Source organism: Impatiens glandulifera, chromosome 6 (genome assembly GCF_907164915.1).
Source record: "Impatiens glandulifera chromosome 6, dImpGla2.1, whole genome shotgun sequence".
Lineage (NCBI taxonomy): Eukaryota > Viridiplantae > Streptophyta > Magnoliopsida > Ericales > Balsaminaceae > Impatiens > Impatiens glandulifera.
In genome coordinates, this window is record NC_061867.1 from 51,481,433 (window position 1) to 51,505,869 (window position 24,437).

Consider the following 24,437-nt stretch of genomic DNA (forward strand, 5'->3'; position numbering starts at 1 on the left):
TGTAGATGTCCTTAAAAAACAACTAACAAAACAAATTACACAAATCAAAATATGTAAAAACCAAAATAAAAAGTTTAAATTTAACAACAATCAAAGAAAAAATGAGTAGAAAAACTAGTTATTTTAAACTACTCCTTGAAGAATTTTGATAGACCGGGTCAGATGGATCATTTGTGACATTCCCTGGGCTCTCACAGGAATGAAGGGATAAAAATGTAATATTTTTTTAATTATTATCCCTTATTGTTCTATAAGGAAATATATGGATATGGAGCATCACTCTTTAAATGAAGAAACCGAAGACATATTTGAATTTCAAAAAATTAGACACTCCTAGGCTATAAATTAGACTTTAGGATTGTTGTGCGGAATGCAAGAAAATGATGAACAATGAAGTGTGGAAATTAAACAGATGAAGAGAGATTTCTGATTGTCAAAAGATAAAGATAAAACAGATTACAACTAATGAAAAAGAATTGCAGCTATCTAAAGTCAGAAAAGAAATAAAACGTAAAACACCTAACTTAATAAACATAACTGAATAAATGTGAAATAACTGAAATTATTAATTCCTATACTAAAGGCAAAACGTTACAAATCTCCACCTTGCCTTAGTATCACCCAACAAGAAAAGCCTTATCAGGCTACTTCCAACTGTCAACATTTAGCAAATCCAAACAATGAGTGAATTTGCTAAGTGGGACCGGCTTCGTGAACATGTCAGCAGGATTATGATGTGTGCTGATCTTCTTCACTTTGATTCTCCTCTCAGTACGAAGAAAATGATAACGAACATCAATATGTTTGGTTCTATCATGATGCACTTGATCTTTGGCCAAACAAATAGCACTTAAGCTATCACAAAAAACAATTGCCTGATCATGATGGATACCAAGGTCACTGATTAATCCTTTCAACCATATACCTTCCTTGGCTGCTTCAGTTAGCGCCATATACTCAGCCTCGGTAGTGGACAACGTCACCGTCGACTGTAATGTTGCCTTCCAACTAACCACAGAGTCACCAAGGGTGTAAACATAACCAGTCATTGATCTTCTACCATCGATATCTGCAGCATAATCTGAGTCAGAATAACCAGTTACGAGACACTGGTTATTACTCCCATAAATAAGACCAACATCGGATGTGCCTCTCAGATAGCGAAATATTCGCTTTACCGCTTGCCAGTGTTCCTTACCAGGTCGAGACATAAACCTGCTAACAACACTAACTGAATACGCAATATCAGGTATAGTGCATACCATGGCATACATTAAACTACCCACCGCACTAGCATACGGTACATTAGACATGTATAACTTCTCAGCTTCAGACTGGGGTGCGAATGCAGACAAATGATCAGTAACAGCAGCAGGAGTATTGAGAGCCTTTGCTGTACTCATCCCAAAACGAGACAACATTTTCAAAATATAACTCTTCTGTGAAAGAAATAGTTTCTTTTGAACTCGATCTCTTACTATTTCCATGCCCAAAATTTTTCGTGCTCCACCTAGATCTTTCATATCAAACTCAGAACTAAGAAGGTCTTTCAGCTTTTGAATCTCCGACATCTTCTTGGCTGCGATTAACATGTCGTCTACATACAGGAGTAAATAAATCAAAGAACCATCACTGACTTTGTTGTGATAGACACAACAATCATATGCACTCCTATTGTAACCATGTTCAATCATGAAATTGTCAAACCGCTTATACCACTGTCGAGGAGACTGTTTAAGTCCATACAAAGACTTCTTCAGACTACAAACATGTGTTTCCTTACCAGGAACAAGAAATCCTTCAGGCTGACTCACCAGTATATCCTCTTCAATCTCACCATGTAAGAAAGCCGTCTTCACGTCTAATTGCTCGAGTTCCAGATTCTGATGTGCTACTATAGCTAGTAGTACCCTGATAGAAGTGTGTCGGACTACAGGTGAGAATATCTCATTGTAGTCTACGCCTTCCTTTTGACTGAATCCCTTTGCAACTAATCGTGCTTTATATCTGGTCCCTTCAGCACTAGAGGTTCCATCTTTCCTTTTGAAAATCCATTTACACCCAATGACTCTTCTTCCCTTAGGTAAAGTAACCAGCTCCCATGTATTATTCTTGTGAAGTGATTCCATCTCCTCACACATGGCAGCAATCCATTGCGCAGAATCAGCACCATTAACAGCTTCATTGTAAGAAGATGGCTCGTTATGTATGACATCTTCAGCTACCTGAAGTGCATAACTTACCATTTCTTCAGTATCATTTATAGAGGGACTGATTGTCCTACTTCCAGGACCAGTTGAGATTTTTCTTCCCTCGATTGAATGAATTAACCTGTCAGGAGCTTTAATTTGCCTTCTAGGTCGTGTTGCAATGTCAGATTGACTTTCAGGTGCTCCAAATTGATAAACTTCCTCAGATGGCTTATCAGTATCGTGTGTCATATCAGTTGTCCCTTGAACTGGAGCCACCTCAAGCTCCACCTGTTTCTCGGTATTATTATTTTCTCCAGAAAGTGATGGCTTGATAGAAGAGTTAAGTATAAACTTCTCATTAAAGGTGACATCCCTGCTGAGGATTACTCTACCTTCAGAAGATGACCAGATTCTATATCCCTTGACTCCATCTCCATAGCCCATGAAAATACCCTGTTTTGCCCTTGGTTCCAACTTTCCTTCATTAACATGATAGTAAGATGTGCACCCAAAGACTTTCAAATGAGAATAATCAACGACATTACCAGACCATACCTCGTAAGGGATTCTGCAATCAATCCCAGTGTGTGGTGCACGATTTATCAGATAGCAAGCTGTTAAGACAGCCTCGCTCCAGTACTTTCTAGTCAATCCCGCATTAGAGAGCATGCTTCTAACTCTCTCTAACAATGTTTGATTCACCCTTTCTGCTACACCATTCTGCTGTGGTGTACCTCGGACAGTGTGATGTCTTGCAATCCCCATATCCCTGCAGAACTCATTAAACTCAGATGAACAGAATTCAAGCCCATTATCTGTTCGCAGCCTCTTAACCTTCTTTCCAGTTTGATTCTCCACCAGTGCCTTCCAATGTTTGAAGGTCTTAAATACCTCGCTCTTATGTCTCAGAAGATACAACCAGGTCATCCTTGAGTAATCATCTATGAATGTTACAAAAGAGCTATAACCTCCTATACCTTCAACTTGAGCAGGACCCCAGCAATCAGAGTGGATATAATCCAGTGTGCCCTTAGTTTTGTGAACTCCCTTACTGAACTTGCGGCGATGTTTTTTCCCGAAAATGCAGTGTTCACACAACTCAAGGTTGGTAACCTTGTGGCCAGATAGAAGATCTCGTTTGGACAGAATTTGCATCCCCCTCTCCCCCATATGTCCAAGTCGCATATGCCACAACTTGGTTACATCAGGGTGCCGATTCACAGATTTGGATGCGACCGCAGCGGAACCTGTCAGCGTCTTACCTTGTAGTATATACAAGGTATTCTGTTTAATACCTTTCAGTATTATTTTTGAACCTTTACTGATGCACAAGGTTCCTTCTTCACCGCTAAACTTGAAACCTTTAGCATCTAAAATGCCTAAAGATATTAAGTTTTTCTTCAGTTGAGGAACATGTCGAACGCCAGTTAGGGTCCGTATCTTACCATCATCAGTCAGAATTTTGATAGTCCCAATACCCACCGTTTTACATATGGCATCATTTCCCATGACAACGTTTCCACCATCATAATCTTCATAGGTATCGAACCATTCTTTGTTCGGACTCATATGATATGAACACCCTGAATCCAACACCCACGTATCAATAGGGTGTAGAGAAGCGTTAGCTACAAGGGCAATGTCCTCCTCCGAGTCGGTGTCTCTGTCTTTATGTGCTATCGCAGCCGTAGAATATTTGCCCCTTTTCTTAGGACAATTATTCTTCCAGTGACCAGGTTCTTTACAATAATTGCAGATGTCTTTAGCATTAGGGCCCTTAGCTTTGTATTTTTGATCCTTCTTCTTTCCAGACCCTTTGTAGTTGACTGTGTTGGCAATCAACCCAGATGCTTGATTGTCTACAATTTCACCGCTCGCCTTATGACGCAGTTCTCTAGTATGAAGTGCTGACCGAACTTCCTCTAGAGTTACAGAGTCTTTACCCACAACGAACGATTGAACAAAATTTTCAAACGAGTTGGGTAAAGATACCAACAGAATTAATGCAGCATCTTCATCTTCGATCTTAACATCTATATTTCTCAATTCAAGTAATATAGTGTTTAACTTATCAAGATGTTCACGAAGAGACTTATCTTCAAGCATACGAAGACTGAACAGACGTTGCTTCAATAACAACTTGTTAGTTAATGACTTTGTCATGTACAAAGCCTCTAACTTCGACCACAGACCGATTGCGGTATCTTCATCTGATACCTCAGTAATCACTTCATCAGCCAGACAGAGTAAAATTGTTGAGTGCGCCTTCTCTTCCAAGACCTCAAGCTCAGCAGTGATTTTACCAGAGGAAGACTCCTTTGCAGGACCTGCAACTATCTTCGCCTTTTCCTTCGGCAATGGTGCCCAGACGCCTTGTTGTTTAAGCAAGGCTCGCATTTTGATCTGCCATAGACCAAAACTGTTTCGCCCTGTGAATTTTTCGATTTTCAGATTCATTGAAGACATTCTCTCGCCAGAAAACAAAAATGATAATCTGATCGGATCTAACCCGCTCTGATACCAATTGTTGTGCGGAATGCAAGAAAATGATGAACAATGAAGTGTGGAAATTAAACAGATGAAGAGAGATTTCTGATTGTCAAAAGATAAAGATAAAACAGATTACAACTAATGAAAAAGAATTGCAGCTATCTAAAGTCAGAAAAGAAATAAAACGTAAAACACCTAACTTAATAAACATAACTGAATAAATGTGAAATAACTGAAATTATTAATTCCTATACTAAAGGCAAAACGTTACAAGGATGATTATAAAATCGATCAACAACTTCCCTAGGAACCTCTAGAGAAAGAACTAAAGCTTTAGAACATTGATGTCAAAAATTGCCATTGACAGCCATTGGTGTTCTTCAAACTTTTCTTGAAGTTAAAAAAAAGAGCGTTAAAGCTTCATTTAATTCAGCCTATTTGATCATTGATCACATAATTGTTTTCGAACTAGTTGTGTACTTTTTTTTCGCCTCGTCTAAAAAAGTTTTCGATCTTAAAACATTTTTACCATATCTTTAAGGGTGGTTTGTGTTGGGATACCAGGAGATGAAGTATCCCTTAATTCAAGAACAGCAACACTGAATAATTGCATAAACGAAAGGAAGCAATTAAAGAACGCAAATACAAGATTTATAGTGGTTCGTCCAAAACAGGCCTACATCCACTTTTGAAGCACAAAAGACTCTTAACTTTTTTATCAAGATTGTTATAGGAGTATTACAATAATTCTCTCATAATGAAATCTCACACAACTCACAAGGAAGCGATGCTCTCAAGGCAAAACTTGGCTTTCTAAAGTGTCTGGTTGTACCATTAAATAAGCCCAAATTAGGTCAATATCAATATCGTGTTCAAATTTCTCAAAGAGTTTCCAAAATATTCTTACCATATTTCATAATTGTATTTTCATAACAAAATATCTACTTTCCTTTTGTGTTATCTTATTTCCAAATATCAAGATTATACACAAAAGAGATATAGTTTTCTTTTGTTGAATATACTCTTTCCTTGTACCAAGATTGTGTACCATGAATATACCATATTTATAATATTGTAAATCCATTCTCAATAGTTTGTGCGATCCGAAATTGGTCGGCCTCATGCCTTACCTTTCTCTTGAATCCCGAGTGGGATGAGAAACCAAAATGGTAGGCTTGACACATGCACATTTTAGAAGAAAAAAATTAGTCGATTACTTTGCAAGTCCCGTGATTTACCTTCCTCTCAAATTTTGTAAAACGAGGTGATGAAATAACTCACTCGGGAGCTACCTCGCCAAACTGAAATAGAACTTAGCAATAACTAGACATACTTTTAACCTTGAAATTGAATTTTTGCTCAGAATGACAGTTGGAAAGTTCAAAATTAATTCATCAATAACCAAACACATCCTTATAAAAACAACATTATAAAGATTGTCTTCTATTATTGGAATGTGTAACAAGGTTAAAGTTTTATACAATAACATGCATTTTTCTACTTTGAAAGACGTACTATATCTATCAATGGCGAGAGCTAAGAGCATTGGTTGCAACTAAATGCCTTCCACAGAACGACGAATACTATGTGAAGAGTTTCATGGGAGGCTTACGACCTGAATTGAAAGAGGTTTTAAAAATGGAAGGACTAGTGACATTAGATTGAGCAATAAAGTTGGTTGAGGTGAAGGACGAGTTCCTCGAACCTCTTGGTAAGGAAAAGAAATTGTTCACCAAATTTCCAACTTAGACCTCAAATATAACACAACCAAAACCTCCATGGAGTAATAGCCAACAAGGTACGTTTAGACCAATTATTAACGAAAATAATACTGAAATACCAGCTAGAGATCTCACGTTTGCATAAATGAGAGAAAAACGTGCTAAAGGTATTTGTTTCAAGTGTGATAGGAAATATTCCAAAGATCATGTTTGCTCCAATCGTCATCAGCTATTCAATATTGAAGTAATGGAAGACGAGATGGACGACTAGTTTAAAGCTAAAGAGGAGTCCAAAGCCGAATATATCTATGATGACGAAAATGATTGTCTTAAGGCTAAAGAGAAGGCCAGAGTCGATAGGGTTAACAATGGGGGTTCGATTTCAATGCACTCTCTTAATGGGAATGTTAATAATGTTACGCTCAAGATTATTGTGCATCTCAGAAAAAGAAAAATCACTATATTAATCGATAGTGGTAGTACGCATTCGTTTATTGATGAGGGTACTGCATCTTAGTTGGGTTGTGTTCTAAAGAAAACAATGTCTATGGGGGTGACTATTGTAGGCGGGGGGAGAATATTTAGTCGATTCTTATGCACGAATTTGACTTGGAAAATGCATAGTCATGATTTTCTACTAGACTTTCGAACGATCAAGTTGGGAGGTTGTGATATGATTTTGGGAGTTGATTGGATGACTAAATATGGACCAGTGAGCCTTGATTTCGAGAAGAGAGTTATGAAAGCTAGGTTATCCGGCGAGAAGATTCAATTGTTTAGTGATAAGGAGGGCAGTTCCTTTTATTTAATGACAGAGGACAATGTAGCTCGTAATGTGAAGAAGGGTTACGATTGTTTTGGGTGTCAACTTTTTTTTATGAATGTTGAGCCTAAAACTCTGTTATTAGCTCAAATTCCTAGATTTTGTAAGCAGTTTTCGATGCATAAGCCACGTTCAAAAAGGGCAAGGAAGTTCTTAAGGGGAAAGGGATGTTGTGACTCTAATATTCAACACAATGAGAATTCTATTACCGATATTGCTGAGTTAGACTAGGGCTGAAATAAAAGTGGTTATATCTTTTATGGGCCATTTTATAATTTGTTAGTCTATAAATAAGAGTAGAATTGTCAAGGAGAGGGTATTGTATTTTTGATATTCTAATTGCTATATTTTCTCTTTCTAATTACCAGAGTCGTCGCTTCTGATAATCCTAACCCTAAACTCCCAATTTCTATTCAATATGTTCTTTTATCAATCTATTCTTCTATTCAATCTGTTTTTTTATCAATTTATTCTTCTATTCAATATGTTCTTTTATCAATCTATTTTTCTATTCAATTTGTTCTTCTCTTTTCTCCTCTAATAAACTGTTATTGCGGAACTTATATCGTGATTGATAAGGTGAACACGACATTGTTCAGCATCTTTTGGAGCCACTAATGATCCATCTATGAACCCTAATTTTGACTTTGCTTCAAGCCTTCAAGTGCTAACCTGATCCATTACTCTAACCGATATAGTTTCCACCGTTAAATGTTGTTGTGCAGATAATGCTTCCTAGATTGTTCGACTTCCTAATCGTAAACGAATCATTAAAGTCGTGCTTCTTCTTTGCTGTCATTTTAATCGGTTGAGTAATTTCTTCGGATGGTGGAATACTTTCTTCGTTTGAATTATTCACCGAGAAGAATGACGAATAACTATCAAAATCATATCTTTTTTCTTTTATCTCTTCATCATGCCTTTCTTGATCTTCAAAATAATCCAAGTCTGATACCATATGAAAGTTATGAGAATGAGAGAGGAGTAGGTTGAGTAGCCTATTCATTTTTATATATCATAATATACAATTAAGTCCTTAAAAGATTTAAGTCTTTACAAATAAGCCTTCCACTTTTATAATGTTTTATTTATTACATATTCTTACACAATCCTTAACCTCTAATGTTGAATCCCCAATTTAGCCTTTCAAAAACTATAGTAGTTAATTAACGAGGCTTGAGCATCAAGATAGGAAATGGGCAGCGTTGTTGAACTCCTTGCATCGTCGCGATTAGCACGGGCTTGATTTTGCATCGAATGGCTTGTAGACGAAGTCACAATTTTGACCAGCAAGATCTTCATCGTGTTCTTCGGGGGCTGGTTGAAGAAGATGAAGTTCGGTTGACTAACGAATTTCAACGTTCCGTTAGGCATTGAAGCGGTCCGTTAGCATTTTCCTCCATTCCGTTAGGTATAACTAGTTTTTCTGCAAGAGAAGTGTGGCCCATCCTCATCCCTTGGATCAATCCTGGAAGTCTGGAGACCGTTGGATGATCCTACTGTAGCGTTTTTCTCCAGTTTCTGCCACACTGGATTACTAGCAATAAAATTTAAGGATTTTTTTTTGTGTGTGTATTCTTCATCTTTTTTAGCTCCAATTTTTTATACTTTTACATGAAATTAAACACCATATTAAATCTCAATCAAATATATTTTTTTTAATTTTATTTTTATTTACAATTCTTTGTTATTTTAATTTTCAATTATTGTTATTTATTTATTTAGTAACACCTTATTTTATTTTATTTTATTTTAGCAATGTTGTCCTATTTATTTTATTTATTTATCACATTTATTTAATTTTTGAGGGTATAAAAAATTAGTGTCTGCAAAATGCTCTCTTGGACAAAGTTTGGATGAAACATTTAGTATAGTAAAACGCATGTCCAAGTTTGATAAACAAACACTAATTACTAACATAGTATCTCTTTCGGGTTTATTATAATTTAAAAAACATATAAAATAGAAAGACACAACCTGGCTATATTTGTCTTTGATAACGACTCTTCCTTGTTATGCTTAAAACATATTAATATATCATTAGAAGAAGTTAGATTTCGACAAACAACTTTTCCCTTTCTTTCTTTTCTCATTACATCTTAGGGATTAAGCATCTCTTTAGATGTCTAACAACGCATTCCTTTAATTATGATGACTTTTTAGATAGAAGAATAGCGATTGATTTTGGTCGATAATCGTTGTTCATATCCACGTGTTAGGGATGCTCAATTGTCACAGTAGTTGATTTTGGTTAACAATTACACATTATCGGCACACCCGATACTCAATTGTCATAGTAGATGATTTTAGTCAACAACTACACATTATTAGTGTATCCTCTGATAGTTGATGCTAACATATTAGGCTAACGATTAATCCTACAATGACTGACCAAAACGATTAATCCTACAATGAATGATTTTGGTCGACAAACATTATTTAATCGTTGTTTTATAGGTACCTGATTGTCATAGTGGTCGATTTTGATCAACAACCACTCTCTATCGGCATACCTGATACCCAATTATTACAATAGTTGATTTAGTCAACAAATACACATTATTGTTGTATTTGATAGTCGTTATTCGACATATCAAATTGGCGAAATTGGCGATTGCTCTCGTAATGACTGATTTTGGTCAACAATCATTATCTAATTGATAGGTATCCGATTATCATAATGGTTGATTATGGTCAACAACCACTCTTTATCGATTTAATTGATACACGATTGTCATAATAGTTGATTTTGGTCAACAACTACACATTATCCGTGTACATGATAGTTGTTGTTCGACGTATCAAATTGGTGATCATTACTCCCGTAATGACTGATATTGGTCAACAATCATTATTTAATTGTTAGGTACCTCATTGTCACAATGATTGATTTTGGTTTACAACCACTCTGAATCGGCCTACATGATACTCGATTGTCATAGTAATTGATTTTGGTTGACAATTACACATTATCGTTGTACATGATAGTCACTGTTCGACATATCAAATTAATGGTTATCCCGCAATGACTAATTTTGGTCGAGAATCATCGCGTATCAATGCACTTAATCAACACATGATTACAATTCAAACAACTCAAATATTGGTAAGAATTCTCTACTTGATAGTTATCCCTGATGATTTTTCTAATCGTTGTATGATTTTGAATTACGATTTTTTTAATAGCATTTGACTCTTGCTAAGGTTATTTCAAAATGATGCGTACGTAGATGTCTTACAACGCGTTTATTGGAGGATGATGTATTCGTAGATCTCTTACAACGAGTCCTTGGGAAGATGGTGCATCATGTAGATGTCTTACGACATATCCTCTTATTACCAAGCTAAAAATGTTTTGAAGGTTTCACTTTTGATCCGACTATGGGTTAACTTTGACCACATGCTAAAAATGCTTTGAAAGTTGGTTTTGACCCCAACTACGGGCTAGCTTGATCACACGCTAAAAATGCTTTGAAAGTTGATTTTGATCCCAACTACGGGTTAGCTTTGACCACAAACTAAAAAGGCTTTAAAAGTTTGGATTTTGACCCAGCTATGGGTTAACTTTCTCCACAAGCTAAAAAAAACTTTGAAGGTTTGACTTTTGACCCAATTACGAGTTAAATTTGATCACAAGCTAAAATACTTTTGAAGGTTTGACTTTTGACCTAACTACGGGTTAACTTTGACCATAAGTTAAAAATGCTTTGAAGGTTTGCCTTTTTGACTCAGCTATGGGTTAGCTTTGACCACATGCTAAAAATGTTTTGATGGAGTCACCCCACCTCGCTGTCTTGGGTGAACTTCAAGAACTCATGATTCAAGCGAATGTTAATCCTAAAATAGATTATCTCAATAATCTACTTTATCTAATTGTCTAATTAAATTTTCAATTCACTTAAATTATAAAAAATAAAAAAGCACTTTTGAGCGTCATTTGATGTCCAATCCCTACTACCTTCTCTAGCATCTTTGACTTGAGCTTAGCCCTTTTCCTATCCTAAACCTCCTACAATCACAAGGAATGATTGGGATGGTTGATCTGACAATTCAGTTAAGTAATTAGTTTGTCTATTAAGGTGAAACTAGTAAGTTTATGACTTCATACCCTTTCAGGCTATTTTTATGCATGCCATTTGCCGCCCAACGTTAGAACCTCAAACTCCACCTCCTAGTAAAGGAAGAAAGGAATGGGGACATAAAAACATCGAGATATCAGCTTTTTTAACGAACCTAACTCATTTTTAAATAAAAATTCAAATTTCTTGTATCATCACCTTTAGGCTCTAATCCAAAGATGTGGATATATGATTGCCTTATTTATGTATTAGAATTGATTAGGAAACTTTAATTAAGGCCAACATAATTTGAAGAAATAAGGAATTTTTTACAAAAATGGAATAATTGAAAAAAAGAATGGCAAAGATCGATGAATGGTAAGTTTTAAGTGATTTGATTGTGTTCTAATAGACTTCACAAAGATTTCTATTATTTCCTAATTGAATTTGAAGCGTTAATTCACAATTTGAATTTTCTAGCTGAAACCTTCCTTTTTCGCCCAAACTCTAGACAGTCTTTCTTGATGAATAAGTTTTAAATGTAATAATGAATTGATCTATGACTTTGGTTTCGAGTTTCGATGACCCATTCAAGAAATGTCATTTTTTGGTTTTTGCCTTAATATGCATATCGGATGTTTCGCTCTTTTGGTTGATGTTGATGAATTAGGTAACGACTCTTTAATTAAAATTGAATTAAAATGAGAATTTGACTCAAATCATTTTTGGACGTAAAATATTAAAATAAATATTCAACTTATAAATATTTCAAAATAACTAAAATATGATTAATACAAATTCCAATTAATAAAACTTTATAAAAAAATTATTTAAATTTACAAATTTTAATGTAATTTAAGAAAAAAAAAATACAAAATAATAATTAGGTTTAATGCAAATCATGGGCCCAAGGGGTGTAAGAAGGGTTCTATAGTTCATACTCTAAAAATGCAGGTTCACGTGCGGTCGCATGAAGCAATATAAAAGAAAGATGAAGTGCCGCCGTCTCTCTCAGACAACTTAATTCTCTTTCTCGTCAAAACCCCTCCATTCTCAGCCTCCTTCTTCCTCTTCTCTGCTTCGACATTCAAATTTCAATTTGATCAAACAGTTTACTGAACGATTGCAGCTTTTGGTACGATTCTCAACCTTTTCTTTCATTTGTAAATGATTTGTTTCCAGATGATTCTATTGCAAATTCTGATCAGAATTCGCGTTTGTTTTGATTCTGAAATGGGTAAGTTTTGAATTATGTATTTAAGTTGTTGTTTTTGTTGTTAGTTGAAATGGCTGGGAAAACGAATAAGGGTAGGAACAGGAAATCATCTCAAAATGCTCCTGTTCCTGCTGCTGTTGCGGCTGTTGCTGATGATGATACTTCTCAACAGATGATATTATCTGATGCTCCTATAAAACCTGAGTTGAGTTTGTCAGATGTAACAAATGGTGATGTTAATGGTAATGTTGTTAATTCTGAATCAAATGATATCAAAGAAGATATAATAAAGGTGTCAGAAGATAATGCTGATTTAGAGAATCAGGAGACCAAACAAGGTGAGGGATATTTTTGATGATATCTGTTTCTTAATGTATTAAGATGAGCACGGTATTGACTTGATTTCATAAGTTCTTGAAGGTGAGGTTCAACTTTATCCAGTTACGGTGAAGACACAGGGCGGGGAGAAACTTGATTTACAAGTGAGTTATTGTTATGTGTTTAATAGCTGTGAAGGAGAATTAAATTAAAATTGGAATTCTAAATTCAATTCTATAGGATTGGCATTGAGTTACAATTCAATTCTTATGTTTGGAATATTTATTTTAAGTCATGGAACAAAAAAAGAAGGGTTTGAAATTCTAACTCTGTCTGAAGTCTGAACCAAGCATTTTTGAGTTGTTCTTGCAGCTGAATCCGGGAGATTCAGTCATTGACATACGTCAATTCCTCCTTGAAGCCCATGAGACCTGCCATTTCACTTGTTATGATCTGTTTGTGCACAAAAAGGATGGCTCGATTCATCAGCTTGAAGATCATAATGAGATATCTGAAGTGGCTGACATTACTACTGCTGACTGCTCTTTCGAGATGGTTGCTGGTATGCTTTTGTTGTCTATTTGGAACAGAGCTACATTCATATATCATTTTCTTTAAATTTTGATGATTTTTTTGCAGCGTTGTATGATGACAGATCCATCAGATCCCATGTTGATCGCTCAAGAGATTTGCTTTCTCTATCTTCACTACATTCCTCATTGTCAACTTCCCTTGCATTACAACATGAGATTAAGCAAAAAACACCTTCAAATTCAGGTTTCAGGAATTTCAAATGCTAAAATCGTTTTTTCTTTGTTTTTTCTTTCTTTTGCTGACATCCCATTATAATCTTTTATTTATCATATAGATCCTGCAAAAATTGAGGTCCCTGAACTCGATAACTTGGGTTTCATGGAGGATGTTACTAGTTCAATCACAAGCTTGTTATCATCACCCTCTAATGAAATTAAATCTGTGGAGAATATAGTTTTCTCATCATTAAATCCCCCTCCATCGTATAGAAGGTGTTTTTTTATTTAATTTAATCATCGGAGATCAGTTAACTGGTCGTAGTAAATTTATTTATTCATTTTTTTATCATTGCTGACAGGCTCGTTGGAGATTTGATATATTTGGATGTTGTAACCTTGGAAGGAAACACTTATTGCATTACTGGAACTACGAAAATGTTCTATGTCAACTCAAGTACAGGGAATACACTTGACCCAAAGCCATCTAAAGCTTCTTCTGAATCTGCTACTCTTATTGGACTCTTACAGAAGATTAGTTCTAAATTCAAGAGAGGTAAAAAGAAATTTATCCAACTTGGCCTGCGATACTTTAGGGTTTGTTTGATGTGGATATTGTTTAGTGAGAAAGTATGACCAAAATACCCTTAGCATCTGATATTTTAAAAATGTTACGGAAAATAGAAATAAGGGTATTTTAATTGTTGATTTAAAAGTGGATGATTTAATATTTAAAAAATGTTATGAAAAAGAAGGGTATTTTTGGCATTTTAATTAATGATTTGAACGAGTTGATGAAAAAATTGGCAGTGTCGATGCCTTGATGGGTTGTTGGATTATTTGGATTAAATCCAAGGATGTTGGATTATTTGGGATTGCTTCTAAATAAATGACAATGATATCAACCATCCTTATTCATGAAATTCAAATTATTGACAAAAATGCCAAACTACCCTTGCTGTATTCTCTATAATATTTTAAAATATTAAATAATAATGATATTTTGTTCATTTTCCCTAAATAATCCAAATAAAACACCACCTATTATTGCTAATAAACTCCTACATCAAACAAGCTCTTAATCTGTTGTCACATTATTTTAGTTTAATATGTAGAATATAATTTCGAGCTCACCTTTTTTTGTTGATAGCCTACCGGGAGATTCTCGAAAGGAAAGCCATGGCACATCCCTTTGAGAATGTTCAATCCATATTACCGCCAAATTCATGGTTAGGGCTGTATCCTCTTCAAGGTAAGTTTAATCTGTTGGACCCCTTCTTGAGTTACATTTTTTAAAACAATTGGGAGGGAATGCAATATCCATAAACAATTATTGTGTTCTTTTGGTTTCAGATCACAAACGTGATTCAGCTAGAGCTGAGAGTGCAGTAAATCTTACATTCGGAAATGAGCTAGTTGGCATGCAAAGAGATTGGAATGAAGAAGTGCAATCCTGTAGGGAGTTTCCCCACTCGACTCCTCAAGAAAGGTGTGGTTGTTTCTCCTAACATGTTTTTATTTGTATGAAATCCAATTCCTCTATAATTTTTTGAGGGATTTTTTTGGCAGGATTTTGCGGGATAGAGCTCTTTACAAAGTTACTTCAGATTTTGTTGATGCAGCAATTAATGGTGCAATTGGAGTCATAAGTAAATGCATACAACCTATTAACCCAACCGATCCAGAGTGCTTACAAATGTAAGTAGCATTTTTTTGGGGTCAAATTTCTTCTCTTTTAATTTCTGAGATTTTATTGTACTTCATAATGACCTTCATAATGATTTTTTTTCTTTCTTGTTTAGGTATGTTCACAACAATATATTTTTCAGCTTCGCCGTAGATGCTGACCTAGAAAAGTTGTCAAGAAAACGGGGTGAGGCATCTAGTGAATCTGCTACAGTGTCCATTGCAGACAAGCCTGATGCATCAGATGCTTCTGATGGTGCTGCTGAATCTGCTACAGTGTCCATTGCAGACAAGCCTGATGCATCAGATGCTTCTGATGGTGCTGTTGAAAGACAGCTGAATGAAAATGAGCGAGCCACTTATGCATCTGCAAATAATGATCTAAAAGGAACCAAGGCATACCAAGAAGCTGATGTTCCTGGACTCTATAATCTTGCCATGGCAATTATTGATTATAGAGGTCATCGTGTAGTAGCTCAGGTTTGTTATAATCTCCAAAACTCCAAGGCCTTGTTTGATGAAGGAAATAACCCCTTATCCCATCATCAACCAAATTACTACTTTATTTTATAACAATTTAAATATTAAATATAAAAGATATTTAGTCATTTAACCCGAGTAACCTCTAAATAGTCCATTTTTTCATCAAACAAGGTTTCTTCCAAAAGAATTCAAAAACATGCTCCAAGTTTCACTGTTATGCTTTATTTTCTCTAATCATCATCAGCTTCTTCATCATTACCTTATATTCCATTGTTTTTCCTTTCCTCTATAGAGTGTTTTACCAGGCATTCTTCAAGGTGATAAATCAGATTCCCTTCTGTATGGTTCTGTTGATAATGGGAAAAAGATATTTTGGAATGAAGACTTCCATTTGAAGGTATAAACTGTCTATTCACATGTACTTGGAATGTGGACAATGTGATTAGCTTAGCATTCTTGTGACAAGATAACGTTAGCATTGATGCATGGACATGTACTTGGATTGAAGCATTCTAAGTTCTAACCATGTCTCAATTTCTCGAGTGGGCCGGCCAAGTGATAAATGGATTTTATGTTTTTGCAATGAGCATTGATGCATGGATCCCTTCTTCTTGTTCAAAAAATATTTAAAAAATTGATGCATGGATCCACTAGAGATCTGTGTCTTTTCTATTTAGTTCTCTGAATCTCCAATGAATTGCTTATAGGTAGTGGAGTCTGCTAAACGCCTGCATATGAAGGAACATTCAGTTTGTGATGGATCCGGAAATGTTTTTAAACTAGCTGCTCCAGTTGAATGCAAGGGTATTGTTGGTAGTGATGAAAGGTGAATAATATCTTACAAGTTCAATTAGACAGCCACACATTTTTTACTGTGAAATAAGGAAAATTAGGTCAAAAGCTCAATCTATCTTAACATTTTATTCCTTTATCTATTTATTTATTTAAATGTCTTTCTATTAAAAGGTTATTAAGGGAACGGCAATAGACATGAACACAAAATAGTCTAAAAAGGATTGTGGAAAGAAATACAAAACATTATTAATGCAATCTTAGCACGTTAATAAACTTTCAGGCAATATCTCTTGGACATGGTGAGAGTAACACCTCGTGATGCAAACTACACTGAACCAGGATCAAGATTTTGTATTTTGAGGCCAGAACTTATTAATGCTTTTCTCCAGGTGAGAATAAATTCCACTTACGTTTTCCCTTTTATTTTATTTTTTTCTGTTTCCATGAATGTGATAGACTGATAGTTGTGTTTACTGGATTTTGAAAGGCTCGTGCAGCAGAAAGATCAAAAAGTTGTCAAAAACAAGTAATGGAGCCTTTGGAGATTTCTGGTTCGACGGAAGTGAAAGTAGAAGCAAATAATGCAACTTCAATTTCTGAAGCCAACGACGCGGCTTTGCAAGAGTGTGATTCGGCAAAAGAAGGAAATCAAGAAATATCTGAGGACCTATATTTTAATCCTAATGTGTTTACTGACTTTAAGTTATCTGGAAATGAAGAGGTGACTTATTCAACTATTTCATGCTAACCCTTTACTCGTTATTCTATGTTAATTATCATTTTTTTGAGCAGGAAATTGCAGTGGATGAAGAAAATGTCAGAAAAGCAAGTTCATATCTTAGAGACGTAGTGCTTCCTAAATTTATTCAAGATCTTTGTACACTTAATGTTTCACCCATGGATGGACAAACATTAACTGAAGCACTCCATGCCCATGGAATTAACAATCGATATATTGGAAAGGCAAGTGCAAGTAATGGTTTGAATTTTTTTATAATATTTGGAAAGCACGGTGTGCCCGTGTTAAAATAAAATAATGGAGCCTAGTGGGAATGAGAACACCAAATCATCTCGTAATAGGGATATAGTAGCATCGTTCAATCTCCAATCATTTACACTAACCAATTCTGATTCTTAATGGTCTATTTATGTATTCCTCTAATGGGTCATCTGCTATTTAATTGTTGACTTTCTTTACTTTTTTCAGGTAGCTGAAGGAATCAAGCACTTACCACACTTTCTGGATCTTTGCTTAAACGAGATTGTGGTCAGATCTGCCAAGCACATCATGAAGGTTTACAACTCTTCTATTACACTTCATATGTGTTCCATTTTTGCCTATATGTAATGTTTCGTGTAAGTGGTTATGTTTGGTTGTTTTAGCAAAAAATTCATCCAAACTGACTTAGTGGGTTCTCTAAAATCTGTACCTGCAAGTTGTCGGTTGAATGGTTGGTTCGGTTTGTTAGTTATTTTAGAAGTATAAATATCATATATAAATAAACAAAATATATAATTAACATAAAATAATATCATTGTAATTTGTATTGGTTTACTTTTGTTTGTGAATTTTATTCAAAACCACAAGTGTTCAGTTTGAGTATTTCTTTTAACCAAGCAGTTTGGATTAGGAAGTTCCCTAGCATCAATAGACTACATTTTTTTCTTCTTGTTTTCTAAATTCTTTTCCAAGTCATTTTGGGGAAAGTGTCTTGAATCTGATCTCTAAGATTTTTTTATTGCAAATTTCTTGAATATAATTATTCCAGTCTCATGATGTTCATTTGTTTATAGAATCTAAGGTATACTTCTCTTGTTCTTCACCCTTGCCGTCTGTGATTATGCAGTATCTCTTGAGGGAGACGGAGGACCATGATCTTGCAGCTGCAGTTTCACATTTCTTAAACTGTTTCTTTGGAAATTGTCAAGTTGCATCCTTGAAAGGTGCTTCGAATGCATCATACTCCCGATCCCAGAAACAGGTATTTTTTTATGTAAAATCTTCATTCCAAATTTTCACTCAAAACATGAAGGGTGTAGATGTAATCTATTTGCTTCTTTAGTTTCTGATGTGGCTGTAAATCCCACAGGAGCATACAAGTGATCAAACTTCTGGAAGATCATTAAGAAGTACCAGATCTACAAGAAAGAAACAATCTTCTTTTTTGAGTATGACCTCTGCTAGTTTGTGGATGGACATTGTAGAACTTGCAAAACTGAAGTATCAGGTACATTATTGTACAGATAACTGCATCTCCTATTGTAATAAGTCGATGTTAATAGTATGTGCTCCTTTTCAGTTTGAGTTACCCGAGGAGGATGCTAGATCTCGAGCAAAAAAGATTTTTGTCGTACGCAACTTCTGCAAGAAGGTAGTATTTCTAAAATTATAGGCTATTTATTTTTACTAGGTTATTATTTGCTATCCTGTATCTAATAATTTCGGGAGTATAGCTTTCAAGACTGTGATGAAGATTGCTTGTTTCATACTTAATTGCTCGTTTTACAGATAGGATTGACGATAGCAGCTCGCAAATATGATCTAGATACTGTGACACCATTCCAACCGTCGGATATTTTGAATCTACAACCAGTGGTCAAGCATTCTATTCCAATATGTTCAGAAGCAAAGGAATTGATAGAAACAGGCAAATTGCAATTATCTGAGGTAAATAACTTCATTTTTTGTATCGTCAATGAGACTTTCTAATTATGATGTTTAAGTCATTCAATTACTATACCCATTTTTTTTAGCTCAAGTGTTAAGACTTTTGAACTAAGATCTTCTATTCAATTCAAATTGAAAGCACTATAATGAAGTTGGGGTCACGATGGATGTTGTGCTAGATTCCTCAAAACAAAATGAAACCTTGTCTAGAAAATGAATCATTTAACTACTTCGGACCATTATTGTAGAAGAATATCTGGATTAGTGAAAGGATTATTGGGGTATATAATAGTTGATCTACTTAATAGTTATTTATAAGTGGTTAAAAGATATATTTTGGAAAAAAATTATGGTTCTACTAAAAATGGGTTATTTGGGTCAACTGACCAAAATACTCTTAGTATTTAATATTTTTAAAATGTCATAAAGAATAAAGTAACATGTTTAGGTAGTTTAGTTTATGATTTTATAGAAGTAATTGATGGTGTGATCAAATGAGGCCTGATTCAACCTTGTGGAAGGGTAAAACATCCTATATACTATCAAACCTGAAAAATTGTAAAGATCTTTTCTTTGGTATTCTTTTGGGGTATCTTTTGAAGTTGCTCATCAAAGTTTGTGATGTAATAGAAAGAAAATTCTGCAATATTTAAGTCTTTTCCTTATTTCAGGGAATGCTTGGTGAAGCCTACACAATATTTTCCAAAGCATTTACAATACTTCAGCAGGTATGTGAACGTTACTAATTTTATGGTTAAATTGATCGAGCATTCGAAATAGAAAGAGAAGAGACTTTTAGATTATCTATTAGATTATCATAATTACTATCTATTAACTTTTTTTAATGATTGGGGTTGAATTCATGCCTGATTTTCCCTTTGAAACCCCAATCTCCGTTCCATTCTGACATTTGACGGATGTTTTTAATGGTATAGGTGACTGGGCCAATGCATCGCGAAGTTGCTAACTGCTGTCGGTAATAATTCCCCCCCCCCCCCCCCCCCCTATTTACAGCTTGATGAAAAGCGCTTTAGTACATTTCATATGATTGTTGATTTTTTGTTTAAAAATTCACTAATAAAAAGCATTAATGACATTTTTTTTCAGTTACCTTGCGATGGTTCTGTATCATGCTGGGGATATGGCTGGAGCAATAATGCAACAGCACAAAGAACTCATTATAAATGAACGTTGCCTAGGTCTCGATCACCCAGATACTTATCATAGGTATCTTTTTTCTTTTTGCTGAAATTATCATAGGTATCTACAAAAACACTTCCTATACTTAGTGACATGGTTTTAAAACATGAAACAAGCTAGTATTTTTCTTTTGGGGGGAAAATGTCTGTTACCATTTCCTTAAATCCAAAGAAACATACAAAGTGGTTCGGGTATCAACATTTTTGTACCCACAAATTCAAACAAACATTCATTTGAATACAAGTTACATCATTGAGCCTGATGAGACCCCGCCTCTAGCAGTGAGAGTAATTCTACAGATGACCTATTTAGGTGTATCTCAATTTATACTGTAGATCTTGGACGGAGTAAAAAACATGTCCTATTTCCAAATGGGATCCCACCCGGGGTGGGAAGTTGCCCAAATGGTGTTTCCAAAACTATCAATGACCCTATTATGTGCAACACTTTTGTTTTTGGATCCGGTTGAGAAACTGCCAATAATGTTTTTACATGAGAAACACTTATGGGTGTGGATCATGATTTACATGAGAAAGGGTCAATTTGTAGATACACTTTTCCCTGTCAAATATCTCATGTAGACGAGGATCCAAATAAGATCACGTTTGGAAATAACACTTAGGCATATTTGGAAATTTATTGATAGTTTATCATCTAGATCCGGATACAGACTCAGATCCAAAAAAGTTATGTAGTAGTAAGTTAGATACATCAAGTTTCTTCATGAGGAAACTGTTGTGACTCATTTGATAGTCTTATATATATATTTTTTGCAGTTATGGGAACATGGCTCTTTTCTACCATGGGCTTAATCAGAATGAACTTGCACTTCGACACATGTCCCGTGCCATGGCCCTTGTCAGCTTGTCGTCAGGTCCAGATCATCCTGACGTGGCTGCAACTTTTATTAATGTTGCAATGATGTATCAAGATATTGGGAATATGAACACAGCTCTTCGATATTTGCAAGAAGCCATGATTAAAAATGAGAGGCTTCTAGGGGATCAACATATTCAAACAGCTGGTTGTTATCATGCTCTTGCTATTACATTCAACTGCATGGGTGCTTTCAAGATTTCTCAACAGGCATGATTTTATTTATTATTATTTTTATGTTTAGAAATGACTTACGATTAGGTCTATTAATGGGTCTCTTTCCTGTTGCAGCATGAGAAGAAGACATATGACATATTAGTCAAAATACTCGGAGAAAATGACTCTAGGACACTTGATTCTCTGAACTGGTTGAATACATTCAAAATGCACCAGTTACAGGTAAAAACAGTGAATCGCGGGTGATTTTATTTTTCAAGAAAAGGAAATTCCTTTTATTAAGCAGTAACAAACTCTGAAACGCATGAGCATGAATCTACTAATTATATTTACATCCACAACGACTTTTATTTAACTCTGCTTCATTTCAACTACTTCTATTCCATGCATAGTAACTCATTTTTGAATAAGTTTGTTTCCTTGCACTGGGTTACTCGTTGAACAATAGCACATTCTTGTGTACCACTTTCCCAGTTTGTAATATGTCTCGGGAAATTTCAGTTCCCCTTTAGATTGTAATTTTGTTTTTCTATGTCCATGTGCAGATGAATACTCAGAAGCAAAGAAACCAAGCTTTAAATGCTGCTTCTGCTCAAAAAGCAATTGACATGTTGAAGGTATGTCTAAAATTTAGTTGATCGCTTTGAAGTAGAAGTTTAACCAATTTCTTGCAATGTGGGTTCATTTTCAATCAACCCTAATTATAATGGAGATGATTCAAAGGTCTTAGGTTTGATTTCTTGCAATGTTGCAGGCACACCCGAACCTAATGCAAGTTTTTCAAGCTGCTGCTATTGCTGGAGGCAACTCCAATGTCCAAAACAATCCGGTTACTGTTGTTCCCCTTTCACGAGGAAGGGGTATTGATGAGAGGGCAACCCGAGCTGCAGCTGAAGTACGAAAGAAGGCTGCAAATAGAGGTATCTTAAACAAAGGAGTTCCTGTTCTTAAAGTGGCTAATGTTAATGGGATGGGTCTTGTCCTTAAACCTAAAGGCCTCGGGAATTCATTAGAAAACCAATCGAAAAAAGAACACCCGGTTGGACTGGGTACAGGATTGACATCTTTGGATGCGAAGAAGAATAAAGGAAAGGTATGAGTTAAATTTGAAGCCAATTTTGGTTAGTTTTCTATGATTTTGTTTTAGTTTTTTATGACAATTTTGTGGATTTGCATTTTGGATATTCTAAGTCAAGAAAGAAAGTTTCAAATTGATGAAATAGTTGATCTCATACTTAATATGAAGATTTGAACTCACATTTTCTATATAATTATTTTTTTAATTTAGGAAGTTATACCCTTTTTGTTGTCCGCATTTCAAGCTATCGATTGTAGAGGTTTAAAAAGTTATGTAAACTTACTAAACGGTTGAGCCAAATTAAATATTTTGGTAGGATTAAATGAAAATTAAACATAGTCAACATGTAAAAATGAGAATAACTTTTACATGCTTTGAATTATGAGTTGTTTTATTGGGTACATAAAACATGCAAATAACACTTCTCTTCAAGTTTTGTATATCACTTTTGGTGTTACTATCGAAAATGCAATGCACAAGGGAAGTTTTATTTTTTTATAAAATTTATTTTTCATTAAGTCAAAGTTATGATTTTTAGTAAACTCTTATCATTTTAAATTTAGTAAAGTTTTACGAACTTATAAAAAATTTGATGTTATAATTTGCGATTTTCATTAAAAATAAAAATTATATTTATAAATTAAAAATAAAAGTTATTATTTATTCAAATAAATAAATATATTTTTTTATAGTGTTATTTACTTATTATTATTTTTTAAATAAATATAAAAAATTTAAAATTAACTAGCTACAAAATACTTAATTATATAAATAATAATAACAATATATAACTAATATATTTTCAAATTAATTTTTAAGATTTTAAAGAAATTCTAGATTTTACAGTTTACAATTTGTCAACGATTTTACGTAAATTCGATTTTGACAGCCTCTTTACTCGTTGAGAGATTAAGAATATAAATAAAAAGGTTAATTTTCAAACTCTTTTGAAAGAAAAAAAAAGTAAATATTGAATTATATTTAAAAAATTAAGAAATTAAGTTTTTTATTTTGAGACGGGTTTAAGCCAAAATAAGTTCTAAGGTAAATTGCCCTGACTTCAACTCTCTAATAATTTTTTTATAATGAAAAATACACTGTCACTAAGAGAGAATAAAATAATAGATTGTAAATAATCTTAGTAGGATATAAAATAATTTCTTTAATCAAGATTCTAATTTTAGAACATTATTTTTAAGATAATAATTTTTAATTTCTATAATTATAAAGATATTTTTTAATTGAATTATTATTAATTAAATAAATATAAAACTATATTATGAATTATAGTATAGTTTTTAATGCATAGAAATTGATTAAATTTAGAATGTAATTATAAGGAATTTTAATTTAATTTTAAAATAATTTGACAAAAAACTGTAATTTTTATGAACATACAAAACTGTTTATTATTAAAAATAGTAAATATTATATAATATTATTATATTTATTTTCTTATATTAAGAATATAAAACGTCTAAATATCAATTTACTTAAAAAAATTAGTATTTTCTCATTACAGTTTTTCTTTTTTCCAATTTTTCTGTCACTCTTTTAAAACAAATATTATAAATGAAGCTACTTTTCTTATATATTATACATAAGATATGTAATTTTATATATTATCAAACATATTAATATATGATTAAATAAAATTTAAAATCACATCCAAATTTCATTAATATATAGTAAAATAAAATATTATTAATAAAGATAAAGCTTTTAGAGAACTTTAATTTGTTTCTTAAATAATAAGACAGGGTATTTTTATATAATGTGTTTATTAATCTAAATGTTATTAATAGTTTAATACATTGTTCATATGATATTTAAGATAGTGTATTCTATATAAACGAAATTAGCAAGTATAGTTTTTTGTTTTTTATTTGCCAATATAGAAAGAAAAA

General features: G+C 33.9%; 1 protein-coding gene across 2 annotated transcripts; it reads left to right on the forward strand.

Moving 5' to 3' along the window:
• The first annotated feature begins 12,250 nt into the window (after positions 1-12,250).
• On the forward strand, positions 12,251-22,707 carry LOC124941670 (clustered mitochondria protein-like). Of its 2 annotated transcripts, none has more exons than XM_047482013.1 (28): positions 12,251-12,419; positions 12,566-12,838; positions 12,912-12,982; positions 13,191-13,380; positions 13,458-13,595; positions 13,687-13,843; positions 13,930-14,123; positions 14,718-14,819; positions 14,921-15,056; positions 15,137-15,265; positions 15,370-15,733; positions 16,029-16,133; positions 16,444-16,562; positions 16,812-16,920; positions 17,019-17,252; positions 17,324-17,494; positions 17,739-17,825; positions 18,379-18,513; positions 18,622-18,759; positions 18,832-18,903; positions 19,041-19,199; positions 19,871-19,927; positions 20,135-20,175; positions 20,307-20,426; positions 21,176-21,485; positions 21,567-21,674; positions 21,998-22,069; positions 22,207-22,707. In XM_047482013.1, exons 2-28 carry the CDS (start codon positions 12,571-12,573, stop codon positions 22,549-22,551), a joined length of 4,131 nt encoding a protein of 1,376 aa, XP_047337969.1. In that variant the 5' UTR covers positions 12,251-12,419; positions 12,566-12,570; the 3' UTR covers positions 22,552-22,707. The 2 variants fall into 2 exon arrangements, with proteins under 2 accessions (XP_047337969.1, XP_047337970.1); XM_047482014.1 differs by having other exon boundaries at positions 12,921-12,982.
• The last annotated feature ends 1,730 nt before the right edge of the window (positions 22,708-24,437 follow it).